The sequence below is a fragment of the Uloborus diversus genome, chromosome 1, assembly GCF_026930045.1.
Source record: "Uloborus diversus isolate 005 chromosome 1, Udiv.v.3.1, whole genome shotgun sequence".
Taxonomy (NCBI): domain Eukaryota; kingdom Metazoa; phylum Arthropoda; class Arachnida; order Araneae; family Uloboridae; genus Uloborus; species Uloborus diversus.
In genome coordinates this window covers 82244507-82262978 of record NC_072731.1, presented here as the reverse complement: position 1 = coordinate 82262978, position 18472 = coordinate 82244507, and the positions used below count along the sequence as shown (strand labels likewise).

At 30.0% G+C, this 18472-nt stretch overlaps 1 protein-coding gene across 1 annotated transcript in view; it reads right to left on the bottom strand.

Annotated features, from left to right (window-relative positions):
- Window positions 1–208: 208 nt before the first annotated feature.
- Window positions 209–18472, bottom strand: part of LOC129234679 (protein disulfide-isomerase A3-like) — a 29604-nt gene continuing 11340 nt past the window's right edge. The window contains exons 7-13 of the mRNA XM_054868726.1: window positions 13859–13959; window positions 12008–12200; window positions 8346–8448; window positions 6327–6455; window positions 6146–6222; window positions 4188–4245; window positions 209–523 (exon numbers count right to left, since the gene is read on the bottom strand). Coding sequence (XP_054724701.1) covers window positions 416–523; window positions 4188–4245; window positions 6146–6222; window positions 6327–6455; window positions 8346–8448; window positions 12008–12200; window positions 13859–13959 — 769 coding nt within the window. The 3' untranslated portion in view covers window positions 209–415. The remainder of the gene's footprint in view (window positions 524–4187; window positions 4246–6145; window positions 6223–6326; window positions 6456–8345; window positions 8449–12007; window positions 12201–13858; window positions 13960–18472) is intronic.

Below are 18472 nucleotides of genomic sequence, written 5' to 3'. Positions count from 1 at the left end.
CATATCTAGTTTTTGTAAGTATTCTTAAAATGTATAGATATTTTCATTGCAAGGCAGGCAAAAGTAAAATATTAACAGCTAAATTATGGCATAAAATCTTGAGCTGCAGTTTTAGCTTGGATTCTTTTTGCACAAAAATTTGTCAAATTTACTCATTTTTTAATGTCCCTGAAAAAGAATGCTTGTTTTTAAATGAAAAAAACAAATTAAAAAAAATCTTTATTAAGAAAAGACATTCACTTCGGGTCCCACAACATCAGAATTAGCCAACAGCAAAACAAAAAACATGGAGAGTAATGAAAGATGATCACAATCTATGTTCGAGTTATTTTGTTCAATTAGTATAAAAAATCTTGAATGAATGATGCTTAACACAAACTATTTTCATATATCACCCCTAGGAACTGAAAATATTCTACAGTTCTTCTTTTGCTTTAGGTTTGCCAGATCTGTCAAAGCCTTTAAGTTCTTCAGTAGCATGTTTTGCAATATAAGAGATGAAGTCTTTCAGGTCCCTGCCACCCTGTAAGATGAAACATTGTCATAAAGAAACTTTTATGCATTTTAAAGTAAATTAAAAAAAAAAAGTTGTGAAACATGACACAAAAATATTGCTTCAAAGAAATTTGAAAATTTAAAACAAGGACAAGCAGAATTAACTTTTGTGCCTGACGTAAAACCTTAAGACAGTTCACATGAAACAGCATAGGGAGCTTAAGATTGAGGATCATTTACCTCAAATTTACTAACTATATTATCTCATAAATTTAAAAATGTCATAAGCAACTTTAGAACTTTTAGATTGTTTGGTTCAAGAGATAAAACAACGAAGCCTATAATATATTGAGTTCTGGCTGAAAAAAGATAAAATTTAGAAATGCCAATAAAGGGGGAAGGGGGGGATCAGTTTTCACAGAATTCAAAGAATCTTCAATCATAAAGAAAACTTAATGTTCAAGAAAATTAAGAACTGCTTTGGTTGATTGGAAACATTTGCAAAAAGAAGACTCTTTTCTGGATAAAAACAAAAGGGGGGGGGGATCTAAAAAAGGACCATGAAACTTTCCAGTTATAGTACATTGTTCCAATTAACTTGACCCTCCAATACAGTTGGGACTTAGGAAAAGGATAAGATTCTTTTTGAATACTAGTATACAGTATGGTAGTCCACAACTGCTGTGATCAAATTTGTTCCTGCATACTTTGCTGTTATTGTAAACTAATTGTGCCATTGATTAGGCTTGTACAAAAAACTTTCAGGAGGTCTGTTCAAAAGAAACAAGAATCAAAAGCTATATTTTCATTATGGGTTCAAATGATTTGCTTTTCTAAGTAATTAAAAATTTAAACAAAAATAATTTTCTTGAAAGAAAAAATAAACTTTGTTTCTTCTCAAATACCTTTAAATAGGTCTGAGATATACTTATCTAGGGAAAAATAGCAGCTTTGTCTATAGATGAAAAATTAATGTTTCCATCTATAACCATTACCTTTCTTGAAGACACTTTTAGTAAACATAAAATTTAAAGTCCTTAAATTATCAGAATCAGAAACATTTAATGTTTCAAAAATATCTCTTTAAATCTAACTTTAATTCACTTAATGTTAAATTTTATTCAAAAGAAACTATTGATATTATCAAGACAAATTCAAAACAATTTGTTAGCAAAAATTTTCTATCACCCTCAAATTTTAAGAAATTTTATTTATATGTTTTGGATTATATAGGCTATCTTATAGCAGTAAGAAGTTTACTACATTTTTCTTTTAGCTGCATTTGATCCATAAATATTTTTTTGCTCATCACAGCAATAGAGTATGTAACAAGAAAATAGAAACCAAATTCATTTTGATAAGTTTTAAGTTTGCAACATTGAGCAGATAGCGCTAGGAGTTCCATATCATTTCAGTTTCACACAAGATTATGGTAGTTTAAGTTGTCTTTCGGTACGTGGAAATGCCGTGCCATTGGTTTCCATAACCTATTTTTGGATCTTGAAAGAATATTACGAAAATATGAAGATATTGCTTCATGAAAGAGACAACTCAAATCAGGGGCAGATCCAGACAATTTTCGGAAGGGGCCATTTGGAAAAATAAGATGCTTTGAAAATTTTTTGAATTTTACAAATATTAGTATCGCCCAACTTTAACTAGAGCATTTTTTAAAGAATTTTCACTAGGCGATACAAGTTTAACATAAAGGCTGTATGAGGTGACTGTATAGGACTTGTGATTTAAGAGGAAGTCGATATGAACCAATCATAAGTATAATATTAACTCCGAAATAAAGGGGATCCGGTGGTTTCTCCATTGAGGATAGAGTAAAGTTTAAATTGTGTATTAATAATGAAATAGGAGTTTAAATTATAGGTGTGTATTTCTTTATTTTTTCCACTCCTACTCTTTTAGGATTGTTATGAATAGTATCTTAATACAAACAAATTGATGACACGAAATGCCAGAAAAATCCAGATTTGAACTGTAGAATTTTAAGCCTCAGGACCAAAAGGCAACTTTTTAGATCCAGCTCTCATGAATAGGTTAAAATTAGGTAGTTTTAACTAATTTTCAAAGGCAGCTCTTCTATATTGCCATGAGCACATGATCCTGGTGCAAAACAAGAATTTTTCTAAAAGTTATATAAACTTACTTCTACAGCTTGAGTAAAAACTTTAAGGTCAGTATAATTTTCTTTGAAAAAGGAAAATGAAATTAAAGGGATTTTAATATTATTGTATTATTAATTATTAATGTTTATTGGTAAGAAATAAAGCAACAGACAGGACTTGTAAAGCATGCAATAACCAGAAAAGTAGCGGTTTATTCAATATTAGCATTTCAGCTTGAGTAAAAACTTTAAGGCAACTAGTATTTTTAAAAACTGCAAGTACTTATATGTAATCAATGTCAGCTCAGTTAACAAGATTGTGGAAATCCCTCAACTTGCAGTTTTGTGATTAAATTCTTCAAAGTTTGTCTTCTTGTGACGATATCGTAAGGTAAAAAGTTAACTGTTCAAGAAAGAGGGCAGATTGAAGCTTTTTCTTCAACAAGGATAAGTAGGCGTACTATTGCGAAAAATAGGAAGATCGAAGTCAACATTTTTGTTTGATTTAAACTTAATTAGGGTAAAAAGAAAACCTGGGAAAACTTAAAGCTTTGTCCTCGCATCATGGAAGAGTTTGGAAATTATTACATTACCTGAAAAGTACTCAACCAGGAAACTTATTCAGACAATAGGTTTAAATTAAGTATTAGATGGAGGTTCTGTCAGAACTTGAGAATGCTTTGCTTACAATGCTGTGTGCTCAGTTGCGTTTGTTTCAGGTAAAATGAACTCACAAGCATATCAAAATGTCCTCCCAAGTCATCTTTTGCCAAATGCCGAATTTATTGCTGGAGAAAATTGAAAATAACAGCAAAACAATGCATTTATTCATCCGAGTAACACTGCAAAAAATAGGTTCCAAGAAACAATGTTGAAACTTGGAAGTGACCAACTAAGTCTCCAGATCTTAACCTAATAGAGAACTTATTGGGTGACTTAGCAAGAAGAGTTTATGCAAAGGAGAGACATTTTACTTCAATCGAGCTGAAATCTACCATCGAAGATGAATGGTAAAAAATACATTCAGAGTTTTGTCAAAAACTAGTTTCATTCATGAAAACAAGAATATACAAGAATATTTGAAGTAATGGCTCCCACACAAGCTTATAAATATTTGAATTTTTGTCCTCATATGCTTTTTTCTATGTTGGCCTTAAAGATTTTACTGAGGTTCAAATATTGTTCCGTAATATTTTCCGATAATTAAACTCTTACAATTAAATTTTTTTTTGTCTTTTTTACTTGTATTCAAGGTTAATAATTATCACTCATATGACTTTTTGATCCTAAGATTAAGGTACGTCCAATTTCTCAAAAAAAGTGCACTGGACTGAAAGTTTACGGAGACTGTAGATAGATTTTTTTTCCAAGAATAAACTTCTTTTTAAAAATATGCTAATATATAAAGTACTTATTAAAAGCACTTTGTTCGATTGCACATGTGATCGAAGGAAAACTTTAATACTACTTTTGCCGCCACTGCTAATTTTAAGTTATCAATGCAAAATTTTTTCAGCACATAGTTTTCTATATTAACAACAATAAACAATAAAAGATAAATTTACAACTAACTCACCTCATATTTCTTTGGACTGGACTTGTAATCTTTTGGAACCCAATATAAAGTAGGGAATCTGAAAATAGTATTTAGTACTATTAAAGTGCATGTAATTTTTAAAATAAAATTTATACATGTTTCAACTTTAACACTTGGCACTGTGTTTCTCAGTCACCACTTTGCAATCTCATGTTGCCGATTTGTCGGAGCGAGAAAATCCTCAAATGCATAGAGTTTATAAAAAAGAAATTAGTTAGGCACAACAAAAAATTTTAACACTCATTGTGCTATATTTTACAGATACAATTTCAAGTTTGTAAATTGTGGTTAGTTTGCTTTTAACAAGATTTTACAACAGACTAAAGGTATAATAGTTCACTGTATAAACTTCTGAAAATTTCAAGAATATGCTGAAAAGATACATAAAAATACTTGTATCATCCTTTTTCTCAAGGCAAGACTTAATTTGCGAGAAAGCTTACAGGAACTCTTTCTGCACTTTTTCATTTCTTAAATTTTCGAAATTTAGGACTGAATTAGAGTAATTATAGCATCAAATATTTTCTAAATACATGCACTTTCTTTTGTTAGACATTAACCCTTGTCAAAGGTATGCAATGGCAGTTTTCTACTTGCGTCTTACACCTTTGTCTTCATGATGATTCATTTATTGAAAGTCACTGCGATAAAGTAGTAGATAATGTTCTGTTAGGGTCAGGTGGGGTTAAATGGGTAGTCATAATATATGGTTTAAAAAACCAATTATTTTAACTTAAATTTGCATTTTTTGAGTTGGATATTAAACTTGACTGTTCTGAATTCTATTTCGAAACTTTTAAATTTTTTTTTTTTTTTGCAAGTGGTAACACTTTAACTTGAAGTAGACAAATTCAAGCCTCATGTCTGCTTAAACTTCTTTCCATGCAGGTACTACTTTTTCAGATCTATAAGTTTGAAGTTTAATAATAATCATAATATTAATCTTGTCACAGGAGGGTCAGCTGATCCTTTGACTCTCACCTGAATCCGCCCTTGCTGCTTCAACTTACGGGAAAAAAACGATCATTAATTGAATTTTGGCGAGAAATGAGGAGTCTAATAACATATTCGCAGAGTTGAGAAGTTTTGTTTTTGCGGAGAAACTCCGCAAAATAAGAAGCAGTTGGCAACCCTGTAGTTTTATTATAGCTAAAAATATATAAATTTATTTTTCAATAGCATTAATGCAGTTCCTAGCCAGTAATTTCACATTGAAAACAATGTTTACTTTTTTGATGGATTCATTTTAGTTGACTGTTAAAGATTGTTAGTTCTATTCTAGTAGTTTTATTTTGCATGCAAATTTAAATACCATGCATTTTATAATGTTTAGGATTTATGGTAAGGCTTAACTTCCAAGCCAAGCATTGGAGCCTGTAGTTTTCAGAAGTTATTCTTCAGAAAAGTAAATATAGTTTCAACTAATACATCAATTTCTATGTGAATTCGTTAATCTGAATATTTTTTGAAAAATGTTTTTGGTATAGTCTTCTTAATGGAATGGTTTATTTCCACCCCCTAACACTCTACCACTATGAGGGGCAAGGAGAATTATATCTCACATATGCATGAACTATTTAGTTTAGAATTAAAATCTACATAAAATTACAGAAAATTAGATTTTATTTTTTAAATCAATAGAAAATTATACCATTCCAACAGTTAGCAACAGTCGCTTTAAAATACACACCAAGCTCATACGGCAAATACGTGGGTAAAAAATATTAGAAATTGTTAGGGATAAAAAAGCTAATTAAATAACTTCCAACTGTCAAACTAATAAAATTAGCACAAGATGCGAATGAATCAATATAAAATACTAGAAAAATTTGCAACTAAGAATTCATTGTTGACATCGGCATGTTTCCAAAAAAAAAAGTAATGTTTTCAATCCGCAAGTTATTAATATAGATCATACAAAAGTCTCAACACATTACCCATGGACTTCAAATGAAGGAGGGACATCATTGGCTGTAGCATCCATTTTCACAATTTCTACATTTTCATTTTCCATCTATAAAGGAAAAATCCAGTTACAGTAAATATTACAAATAAACTAATAAAGCAAAAATTAAGATTAAAAGTTAAAAAAATTAAGTTGGAGATTAAAAAACTTACAGTTGTTCCAAGCTCTTCATAGGTTGGTGCCAATTTCTTGCAATGCCCACACCAGGGTGCGTAAAATTCAATTAATATGTCTTTATCATTATCAATAACTAGTTCTTGAAAATTTTGGGCAACAGCGACCTGAAACATTTCAATATCTACTAATTTGATCCAAATCACAGACAAGGCATAATATTTAACAATATTGTAAATTATAAAATAAAATCTACTAATACAAAATTCTGTATTGCATGCAATCTAATTAAAGATATATTTAATAAAACACATCCTCAAAACTGAACAGAAAAATTAGTTTTTTTTAATGCAAAAATCCAACTGCTAAACTATTTTTTATAAATTTAGACACCACAGTTTAATAAATAAGAAAACAGATTATTCATGTTATAGTGAAACTAATTGAATTGTGGCTAAAATAGTTTCAAGACTAAAGTAAAAACTTTTCTTAAAGTATGATTTCAAATACATAATTTTTGAAAGATAAACATTAGAAGTAAAAAACACATAGCATTTAAAAATAGTCTACGTTTATTCAATATTAAGAAATTATGTATGTTTAATGGTTCTAACAGAAACTACAAGGTTCTAAATAAGACTTTTGCTATCAAAAGTAAAATATTAAATTGCATGGCTACTAAATATGGAAAAGAATTCAAATAGATGCAGTATGCAAATTTAATAGATGCACCGATTCCAAGACATGTTATGCATATACAGTAGAACCTCTCAATAAGGGACACTAACGGGACCAGACATTTCGTCCCTTAAATAGAGGTGTCCCTTCTTCGGAGGTATTTTAGTTTATGCATGCAATGTGTTTTAACTCGATATAATTTTTTTTATGAAGTTAGACTATTAAAGGTTAAGATTAAATACTATACATTTTTCATACACAACTAAATAAAATTCACACTTAATAATTTTTTTAAGTTTTTATTATTGTGTTGATCATAATTGAGACAAAAATTTGGTAAGTGCAAAATTTTGCAAAATAAAGCAATTATTTTGAAGTTATTCATTGCATGAATTTGCTTCATGTCACATAACGTACAATGCAAGACATTGTGAATTATAATTAGTGTTCACATAAGCTAGTCAGTTTGTGCCCAGTTCTTTGGCCCTGAACCTACTTAAATGGGCAAATTGTGCATGTAACTTTCAGCAAGACTTTTACAATGCATACTTGTTTCTTTAACATGTGTAATGTTAAACTCTCCTCAAATTAAATTTTTAAAGGAAAAGTAAAACTTGAATTCCAGTAAACTCACTCTTTCTGATGTACTTGTACATAATTTTTTGTAATTTTTTTTCTCTGTGACTGTTCCTTAAATAGAGTGTCCCTTATTCAGAGGCAAATACATGGAGGTCCCAATTCAAAGGGACTGGGACCAGAAAAAATGTCCCTTAAATAGAGGTGTCCCTTATTCGGAGGTGTCTCTTAAGGGAGGTTCTACTGTATTAAAAAGCATAAAACATTTGCAATATAAAATCAAGCTAGGCAGCATTTAATTTTTTTGACATTTGACACTGTTTGTGAGTATGAACTTTAGTTTTAAAAACTTTTTAATTAATGATTTTATTAAAAAGAAAAATAATAAATTTTATACCTTTGCCCCTTAACAAAACCTAGTAAACATCAAGAAGGAGTAAACTCCGATACATAGGGGATGCAAAGAGATTGCAATTTTTTCAAAGTAAAGAGTTCAAAAGACCAAAAAATAAAATTATTTAAGTAAAATTTCATTCTAATAGGTCGACCTAATATTATTCAAAACTACCGACATAGTCAAAAATGTTAAAGTAACTAAAAAATAGTGACCTTTTTCAGAAGTGGGACAACCATACTGGATTTTGGGTATTTTAACACAGGGGAGGGAGGATATCCATAGATAACAGAACAATCTCCTCTGCATTTTAATTTTGCATAGAAAGCTAGAACAAAACTTCAAAGAGACAAAACTTTAATCTCTGAATTCTTGTTACATTCTACTTATTTAGGAAATTTTATATCACCTTGACAGGACCATCATTCTTTTCTGGAAGAGGTTCCGATTTCAAATGTGGTTCAAGAGAGCCATCCAAGAATTTCTTCACAAAAGCTTCAAAACTTTCAACACTAAACAAGTAAGGAAAAAAATTAATGTAACACATGTTGAAAAAATTGAAAATTAAAGATGAAACAAAATTCTACTTTTAAGTTAATGTTACTGAACACATTTCTATTTTATTATAAGTTATTAAAACTCTCCAAAAATTGAATTTATGTAACCATCCTTCTATTCATATAAATTAATTTTATTTCTTTTTAATTTCATTTCATACTGCCAATACTTAATATTTGATAGTTCTTAGGATGAAAGAGTGCAAAAGCAACCAGCTTTAAAAGAATTAACAAATAAAGGTTAAATTATTTTTTTCAATAGTTTAACGACAGTGGATTGATAAAACATGATTAATGACACATGTGATTGCTCAAAGAGAAAAATCTGAAACTTCTGCTGAATTCCAGGATTCTATTATTAGTTTTATGAAATGCCACTAATTCTTGAGAAATTCTTTTCTTTAATTTGCCTACAGTTGATTTTTTTTTAAATCTGGTTTTCCAGAAGCTTATTAAGAACCGTTTCCTCTTAGTTTATTTTATTGCTACTTGTTTAAGTGATTTTCTAGTTTACTATGGAACATGGGTACCCATAGCAAAATTTTAAGGAGGGCGCTCAGATATTTCTCTCCATGGAAAGATTTTAGTAGTAAACACATAGCTGCCAACCACAAGATACAAAAAATAGGAGCACTTAGGGGAAAAAATAGGAGCACTGAGGGCTAAAATAGGAGCAGGAAATCGTGGCCTGCGCTAAACCTTCCTTCTGTACCATAAGTTTCCATAAATTCTAAGCACTTATAAAATGCTTTTCTAAATTTTCATGTTAGATTTTCAACAAAACTACAACCAAGTTTAAAACAAAATTATTTGACATTAAAAAAGCAACATTACATAGATACAGATTGAAAAGTTTAAAAAAAACATGATTACTGTTTGATTTAAAAAAACTGCAATCCTTTTTAAAAATATGCTTTTATACATATCCTACATGCATAAGAACATATTGAAGATTAAAAAAAACAATTATTTCTTATACTTGGAAGTAAAGCAACTTCAAAGTAAAGGTCAAGAATCTGAAATTTTGAAAGTGGCCAGTGGCACTCGACTCCAAAAACTTAGTGGCCACCAATGTCATTAAGTTTTGAAATACAAACTGGAGTGGGGGAGGCAGTTTTTACAACTTCCCTATATATATATATATATATATATATATATATATATATAATAGATGAATAGGATTTAAAGAGAGATATTCAATACTTTTTTTGCACATGGAAAATTTAAGTTAAAATAGGTTTCTGATTTATTTAAAAAAATAAAAAATAAATAAATGAATGAGAAGTCAGCAGGAACCTTCAATTTAGATGAAATAGTTTCAGTTTATAGCAAAGCCTACAAGGCAATAAGGATCAAATAGATAAAATTTCCCCTTCAAGAAAATTATTTAAAAAAAAATAAATAACTTTTTGCCTTCTGTTATTTTTAATAGTTTGTATTGAGACAAACAACTAATTCTGTTTTCGGGAACTTAGGCTATTAATAGTCTTGTCTACTTCATGTTGCAAATGACAAAACATGGCAACAACGCGAAAAAGTCAAGACAATAGATTTTTGAGTTTGTTGCATTAAAAGTAATTATAAATAATTAATGAGCCTTAAAAAAACTAAAATTTAGACGAAATAGCGAGTTTTTAGCACATTAGAGTCTAAACCAATGAGGATAGAATAATATTCTGAAGAAAAAATTTTGCATTTTTCAAGAAAAAAAAATTTAGAATTTTCCGAAAAAAAAGCCTATTTTGCATTATTTTCAATAGTTTGCATTCCAATAAACAACTAATTCCAATTATGAAAACTTGGCCACTAAGAGTCTTGTGTACTAAAATCTCGCAAATGACCAAATATGGCGACTAAGTCAAAAATTCAGATATAAAATTTTGAATTTATAGCATGAAAATAATTCAAAAATAAAAAATCCCCATGAAACTACAATTTAATTGCGAATTTTTAGCACATTCGTGTCCAAAGCAATAAGGATAAAATGAAATTTTAAATGGTATAACTGTTTTCATATTTCTCAATAAAATTTAAAATAACCAAAAAAAAAAAAACATTTTGCAGCACATTTTGCTTATTTTCATTAGTTTGCAGTTAAAAGAAACACCCAATTCTGCTTTGTCTTTGAAAACGAAGGCGCTTAAGTATCGTCTGCTAACTTCCATCTTGTGAATGACCAAACATGGCGGCTACGTTTTACACGTAGCTGAAATGCTCGATGAAAAAACGACGATCTCCAATCGGCGCTCCCCCTCAGTGTTTATCCTGACATTAAGCTTCCAAAGCATCAAATTGTCTTCTCTTTTGTTGAGTTTGGGCACAATTCCTGCCTTCGAGGATAGGGAAATCTCTTCTTTTTCCTCAAAAATCGAAAAGTGTACAAGCAAAGTCAAAAAAACGGAGTTTTTTGGAAAAAATCGGATTTTCGGAGTACGCAATAAAAATCTGAGAAACTCCGGGAAAAACGGAGCACTTGGCAGCTATGTAAACATTAGTTATTAAAATTTGACATTTTAAAGAACTTATTCATTAATAGCTGAAGAAATGATTTCACATTTTTATAAAGAAAAGAGTACTAAAAGCAAGAAAGTTCTAATTTCTAAGAGGGAAGCTTAAGCCCCCCACTTGCCCCCCCTTAAGTTATGGGACACATTGCATCAATGAATGAAGTATAAGTTTTTACAATCCATCTATTTTTATAACTTAAAATTAACTAAAGCATTAAAAAATGATTTTGTAATGAAAGCTAAAAAGAATATTGATAAACTACAATCAGTGTTAGCTGGAAAAAGAGACATGAACAGGGAAGAGAAATGCTAGTGTAAAAATAGTGAATCAGAGGGGCCTTTCCTCAACTTCTTTATAGAGGAATGCTCATATCCCAATCACAAGTAGAGGTATTGTGCCTGCTTATTTACCTTCAACTGATAAAATATTGATATCACTAGACATGTGATTTCATTGTAAAAAATTTAGAAACTTAAAAAATTCCTGCCTACAATGTAAATTATGACACTGACCTGATGACAACTTTAATAGTTAAAACTGACGACATAAAAAAGAACAAAATTACGTACAAAATATTGAAGGTTTGAATTTTTAAGCTACTGTGTAAATGGGTACCATTTGTATAAATTGAGTATTTTCAAAATAGAGTATCGAACCTTAATTTAGAATAAAAAATTCTGGAAAAATATTCATTTTTTCCAATACATACTTGATTTTTTTTTTTTTTTTAATTCCAACAAGGCTAACATTTTATTTAATTTTTATTTTACATTATTTCACTTGGAGTGAGAAAGCTTATTTTTAAATGTATACTCTAGATTCTAAAAGGCAGTATTAAATAAAACTTTATATTTATTCTATAGAAGATATAATTTAAAAAGCTTGGTTTCCGATTTTAATTTCATGATAAATTTCTTTCAAAATTGGAATTTAATCTACAAATAGTAAGTTTGCAATTATGTTCAACTTTCAATTACAATAATTTACATAATGCAAAATGTCAAACCTGAATTCTTCTTTCATATTAAATTTCTGATTAGCTGCATTTCGTGCACCAATAACAGGTTTATCTCCAGCAGCTTTTAATCCAAAATCTTCAACCTCTGCAGAGAATTTGTCTTTGTTGCTAACAGCAAAGGTTATTTCCCCTTTATAGCTTTGAGCTACTTTCATAACGCGATTACGCCAGTAGTTTGTACCTTTAGGAAAAAATATTTTAATTAGGTATAAGAAATTGACACAAAATATGAACAAACCATTGCTTAATTTTCAAATTATGTGTTATTATATACGTCAACATATTAGAACGTTTAGCATTAATTAGTGATGGATAAAAGAAATTAGTACAAAGCAATTTTTACAACATGGAATAGATATTGTTTATAACAAATTAAAAACCGCTGGAATTTTCAACTTTCCTTCTCTCTAATTTAATAAGATTTTTCAAATCAAAACTTCCTGGACACATCCCTGATGTACCTAGGTACATCTAGTAATATAGAGTACATAAGTACAAGTATGTGCCCTTAGCTTAAGTCATATACAAGTAGATTAACAACTTTTATTTATGGTATAATCTCGTCTCAAACAAATTTTTGTATAAACTAAAAATTTCATGTTTATATTGATTACTTTGAATCAGAAATGCAAGAATCTTAAATATATATACCAAACATTTACTTTTAAGTTAAATGCATGGTTCCTGCATAGATAGTACAATTACGGTAATTAAATTATTTTTGTTGAATTTAAGAAAGCTTTACTTAATTTCCACAGAGCATAGAAGAACAAAGACAAAGCATCATTAACATTTTTCGGTAGAATCAAAGATTTAGTTGGAAGGGAAAGCTATCCATAATATTTTTTCAATTTCAAAAATGCGTTTTTTCCTCAAAATTTAAATAAGGAGAGGAACTAATAAAAATAGTTCTTAGCTTGATTTTTTAAAATCAAAACAGCAAGTGTTTATTATGTTAAATCTTATTTCAAGAGCTAGTTTACAAGAACATTAAAATTCATTAATTTTTATTCATACACATTAATTGGATTAGAAACAAAAAGCTGTAATAGCAAACAAATCAAAACAAGCATTCATGACTACTTTCCTTTCAGATTCATTAAAGAAAATTTGTTTCTATGCATTTCACAGCAATTCTTCAAACATCACAGCTATTTGGGAGCGTCTATTTGACAACACTAGCTCAATGTGTTTGAGCGAATATGTTTCATTCAAATACCATACGAGTTTGAAACAGACGACAGTGATTCAATTCTTAAAGAACTGAAAATTGAATTATGTTTTTAAATTCCTAATAATCAATTCTATGCAATTCTACAACAAATATTTTTTATCATGATCACCTGCACAGATTATTTAAGTGTGTTTTGATTTGATTTTCTGGAATATCTTTGTTCCCAGTTAAGCTGGATAAATGATGCTGTAAGGTACTTGGGAAAAAAAAACTTAAGTTATGTAGTCCTCGGATTACAAAGTGTACAGCAAGACAAACAACGTTAGAAGAAGCACAAATTTGCCAATTACAGCAGACAAGTGTTTCGGCGTTACAGGGAACGCCTTTAGGATTTTGTTGGATGTCTTTTCATCCATAAGCTCATTGTTTTTTGCTTGTCGGATGTCTTTTCATCCATAAGCTCATTGTTTTTTGCAATGAAAAAGGCGTTCCCTGTAACGCGGAAATACGTGTCTGCTGTAATTAGCAAATTTGTGCTTCTTCTAACGTTGTTTGTCTTACTTTACTGTTCAGCACAAAGGTATTTATTTATCTTACAAAGTGTACATTTGAAAATTTAACTTATTACATTAAACACTATATTTCCAAATTAAAAATATTCATACCTTTGACATTCTTTACGTAATCAACATCATAATAAGCTACTATCAAAGGAGCCTTGAAATCATCATGATTATCATGCGTTCTGTGGCCAACTAAACCATGGCTGTAAAAGTTCCAAAATAAGATTTGAAAAACATTACAATAAACAAATAAATTAGTACAATATTTCAATTGGTTTGGGGCCAAGATGTTGCTGGTTAAATTAGTACGAAAAATGTCAATATACAAAAATGCTGTTTAGCATCAAATTTGAGAAACAACGCTAACTGACTTTAATCAATGTCTCCACTAAAAAAAAGACTGGACCAAATGAGTTTGATAAATTCTAAAAAATTCTCCCATTTGATTCGTAGCTCTGCTGTTTTTCAGCAAATAAATAGAAAACAAACAAACTCTCATTTCTTTTTTTACGTGTTATCCTATTTTTTACGACTAGCTATCTACCAATTGTAAAACGTTCCGACAGCGTTCAGTTCCGACTTCTTGTGGACCGTTCTTCAAGGATAATGTGTGCGTGCGTGACTGGCTACTCTACCTCAAAACCTGTTGCAAGAATTGAAACGAAATTTGGTACCCACACGTACTCTCATATCATTTAGTGCTGACTGGTGTTTTGCGTCAACTTGTTCAAGATAGTAGAGCAACTGAATGTTTTCATCGATATGCGTGACCGACACTTCCCAAGAAATGAACGAAATCAAATAAAATATTGGGAAGCAGCAGGAGAGGGGGGGGGGGGGGGGCAAATGCCGGGTACAATAACACCAAGGAGTGGAACAATCTTTTTTTCCCTCTTTTTTCATTATTTGTGACTTCAAGAAGCAATGAAAGAATTCATATACTAATTTTGTATACAAGTGAAACTAATTATTATTGGAAACATTGCCAAAGCTAAGACAGAATTGCAGGCAAGTACCATGTATCTCATTTGCTTGCAGTTCTTGCAAAGCTACAGAAAACAGACCCTCATTCTCTCATTGGAAGCTTCGTAAATCTGGATGGGCAGTAATAGAGCTGAAGTCGATCCACTTAATAAATACGCTCAATTAATCTTTATAGTAGTAGCTATAAGTATTTTTCACAACAGTGAGTAGTCTGCACTTGTACAACTTGTAACAATTCAGGAAACATTTTGACAAAGATACTTGATTTTCTGAGGAAGTGGGTGATATCCTGAAATGTTCCACGTAAATAATCAGTAATGTTTCGGAATTTTTTCACAGTGAACTCAGCTAGCACTGGCAGAGGTGCGGACTTTAGGGAAAAACAAGACTTTGACTCTCGAAATTTCAAATTTAAACTCCCGACTCCAACGCTTTTACTCCAAACTCAGCCCGACTCCGAGTTTGCAGCCTTTTTCAAAGTTGTTCTTGTTCTGCTAGGCGTTTGTTTGCAGGATTCTGAATTTTCGCAGAAACTAATTCTCATTCTTAAATCTTTCATTAGGACCATTTCAGTTTGAAAACTTAATCTCCCCCTCAACTTCCTATATTTTCATTTCACGAACATTAATATTGCTTTTCTTTATCGCCTTTGTTATAATCGACAAAAACAATGAGTACCCAACATTCGGTGCTCTTACCTTCCAATTAAAATTTCCTTTAAAAGCCTCTCTTATGTGCTGAAACAATTTATAAGTGTATTTGTTAACAAAAGGGTCATTTCACGTCAAATCGCCTAATGCCATGGTGTTTCCAATTTCGTCCATTATTTTTTTACAAATAGGTATTTGACAAAAGCCCAAATTTTTCAATTAATTAAGCTGAACTTGATATCAATTTCAAGCTAATACTTTTCTCTTTGAGGATGAATGGTAGAAAGTATTCTGTGAATAGTTTGGTGTTGCCACTCTTTATCTAAAGTCAGTTCACATTTTTTCAATTGGGAGATTTAATAAGTCTTACCTCCGGAATACCTACTACAATCAGTATCAAAGTTTTTTTTGTAGCATATTCAAATCATTCGCTTGTCATGTAGAAAAAAGTAGACTGGTGTTTTTTGTCATTTTAAAATAAAAAGTTTGTTTAGCAGAAAATATAGAAGTATAATACTTTAAATGCTTAAAAAAGGCCAAAAACTTTTCAGAACAATTAATACTGGACTGTCAAAGGATTTGTACCAATAGCTATTTGCTAAAAAATTTACTTTGGAAAAGAATTGTGAAAAAAACTTGTTTTAGACTTCACAAAAAAAAAAACTTGATTGAAAGTGTACTAAATATTACAGGGTGGCAACAGGAACTGTGAAAAAAAAGTTCCGACTTTTCCCTGATTTCGTTCACCAAATTTCCGTGATTTACGTTACCAATGATAATGTTTTCTTTCTTTGCTCTACTTGAAATCCATTGTATGTTTGTATAAAATGCAGTATTTTAAACTTTTTAAGTTGTGTAAAGTTGTTGAACTAAAGATATTTTAAAAAGATGCTACTTTTTTAATAAAATGATTTTAAAAAACATATCAAATCAATTTTTGGGGGAAAACCCCCTACAAAACAGTATATTAAATTTTCTACATGGAAAGATTATAGAAAATTAAAAAAAAAAACACTTTACTTCCAGAAACCACTTAGCATAAGAATTTTAAGAAACTATTAAAATTACTCTTAAAAACATGTGTATTTATGATAGAACTAAAAAGTAATTGAAATTGTTTTGAACTAAGTTTTCAAACAGTATAATAATTGTTGTAAGAATAACAAGTAATAGTGAAAGAATTGAAGTAATGTAGTTGTTCTTATATAACTAATTGACATATTTATGCAAAACAGATGAAACCATTCGACATCCATTCATAGGGAGCTTTTCCGTAATCAAGAACATACAGTGGCTCCCAAAAGTCTTCGTACACCTAATACTTTCAACGAAATAGGCCCCAATCCATTGGTTAGAATTAATATTTCAGAATAGGTATTTAATTTTAAGATCTATGATCAATTTTCAACAAAACTACATGAAAAGATTTTAAAAAATATTAAATCTTGATTTTTTAAAAATCAAAAACCAAAAAGTGCCGGATATTTTATCTCACAAAAGTCTTCGTACACTTTATAAAATGTCTATATATTATTGAATAATCTAACTTTTGATTAAGTTATTAATTAGTAGAATATCATACAGTATTCATAACACCTTTTAAACCTCTGGGAATAGCTTTTATTCTTTTTCTTTCGTTTTTTTTTGCGTAATTTCTGAGTAAGTGTTCAACCACATTTCGAGTCTTACTGTTTCAAGCTCTATTTTCATTTTAAAGCCCTATTTTTGTAATCTAGCCTCCAGATATCTCCAAATACGTTACCTTAAGTTAAAATCTGGAGATTGAGGGGTATTTTCTAAACTTTAGGACAATTTTCGAGGCACTAGACGCAAAGGTTGAAAACCGTGTGCTTCTTATCGTTATCTTGATAAAAAACAAAGTTGTTTCCAATAACCAAATTTTTGGCTAAGAGTTCAAAATTGGTTTTTAAAATATTTAAAGGAACAGCATGATTCATTATTTCATCACAAAATTACAAACTACCAAGTCCTGATGCTGATATGCACCCTCACACTAGAACACCTTCCACCGTCCTGATTAACTGATCAAATAAGTTCTTAAGATTAAGTTCCTAATTTTTTCTTCTACTTACAGTTATACAGCAATTTAACCAAAAATGTTGAATTAATTTTTCTCGTAAGTAAGACGTGTTTCGAAAACGTTTTTGGCTTATTTATCATTCATTTTTAGACGGAAAGCATAAGCTTTCTGTTTTTCGCACGACCAAGGAAATTTCTATGGTGATAGGTCCCATTTAATCCAGCTAATCAGAGAACTTGGCGAACAATTTTAGGTGAAAATTAAATGTAAAATGTTTCATTTAACTCTGCAGAAACTTTTACAGCACTCAAATGTGTATTTTTCATAAAGTTTTTAACTTTAAATCTCCAATTATGTTTTGTCAACTTTGCCGGTTGACCTTTTCTTACCTTGTTTTTGGTCCGATTCCTTTCCCTAAAGCATTTTATCAAGCACTTTATTATACAAACAAATAAATTAACTAATTTAGAGACATTTCAAACCAATTTACCCCTACTGTGGGGAAAAAATTCAAATTTTGAATGGTGTTTGCGGTTTTTTAGGAATACCAGCCACTTTACAATAATAAGCACAATATTAAGGAATAAATAAACAAAAAATTAAAGCCAAATGACTTGGGTCAACACAATGCAAAAATATTAATAAAACAGCATATGATAATTTTAATCATGAATTTATTCGAAAATATTTGAGTGTACGATGACTTTTGTGGCATGTTATTTCTCCGTCTCTTCGTTTTCCGACACATTTCAAAAAGAAGATCCGTTAATATTTTGAAAAAACCATTGGGATGTATTTAGAATGACATGGGAATGATGTGAAAAAATATTGGACTTCATATTCGAATTCAGTTTCGAGTTATTTTGGTTTTACTAAAAAATTTCAAAGTGTACGAACACTTTTGGGAGCCACTGTAGGTTTTAATGAATGAATACAACATTTTAACAATAAAAAATAAAGATATTTACTTAAGTACACAAGTTAACTCTATTTCAAATGTCAGTATGTAACGAAAAAAAATCTTAGATTGCTTTTGTAACA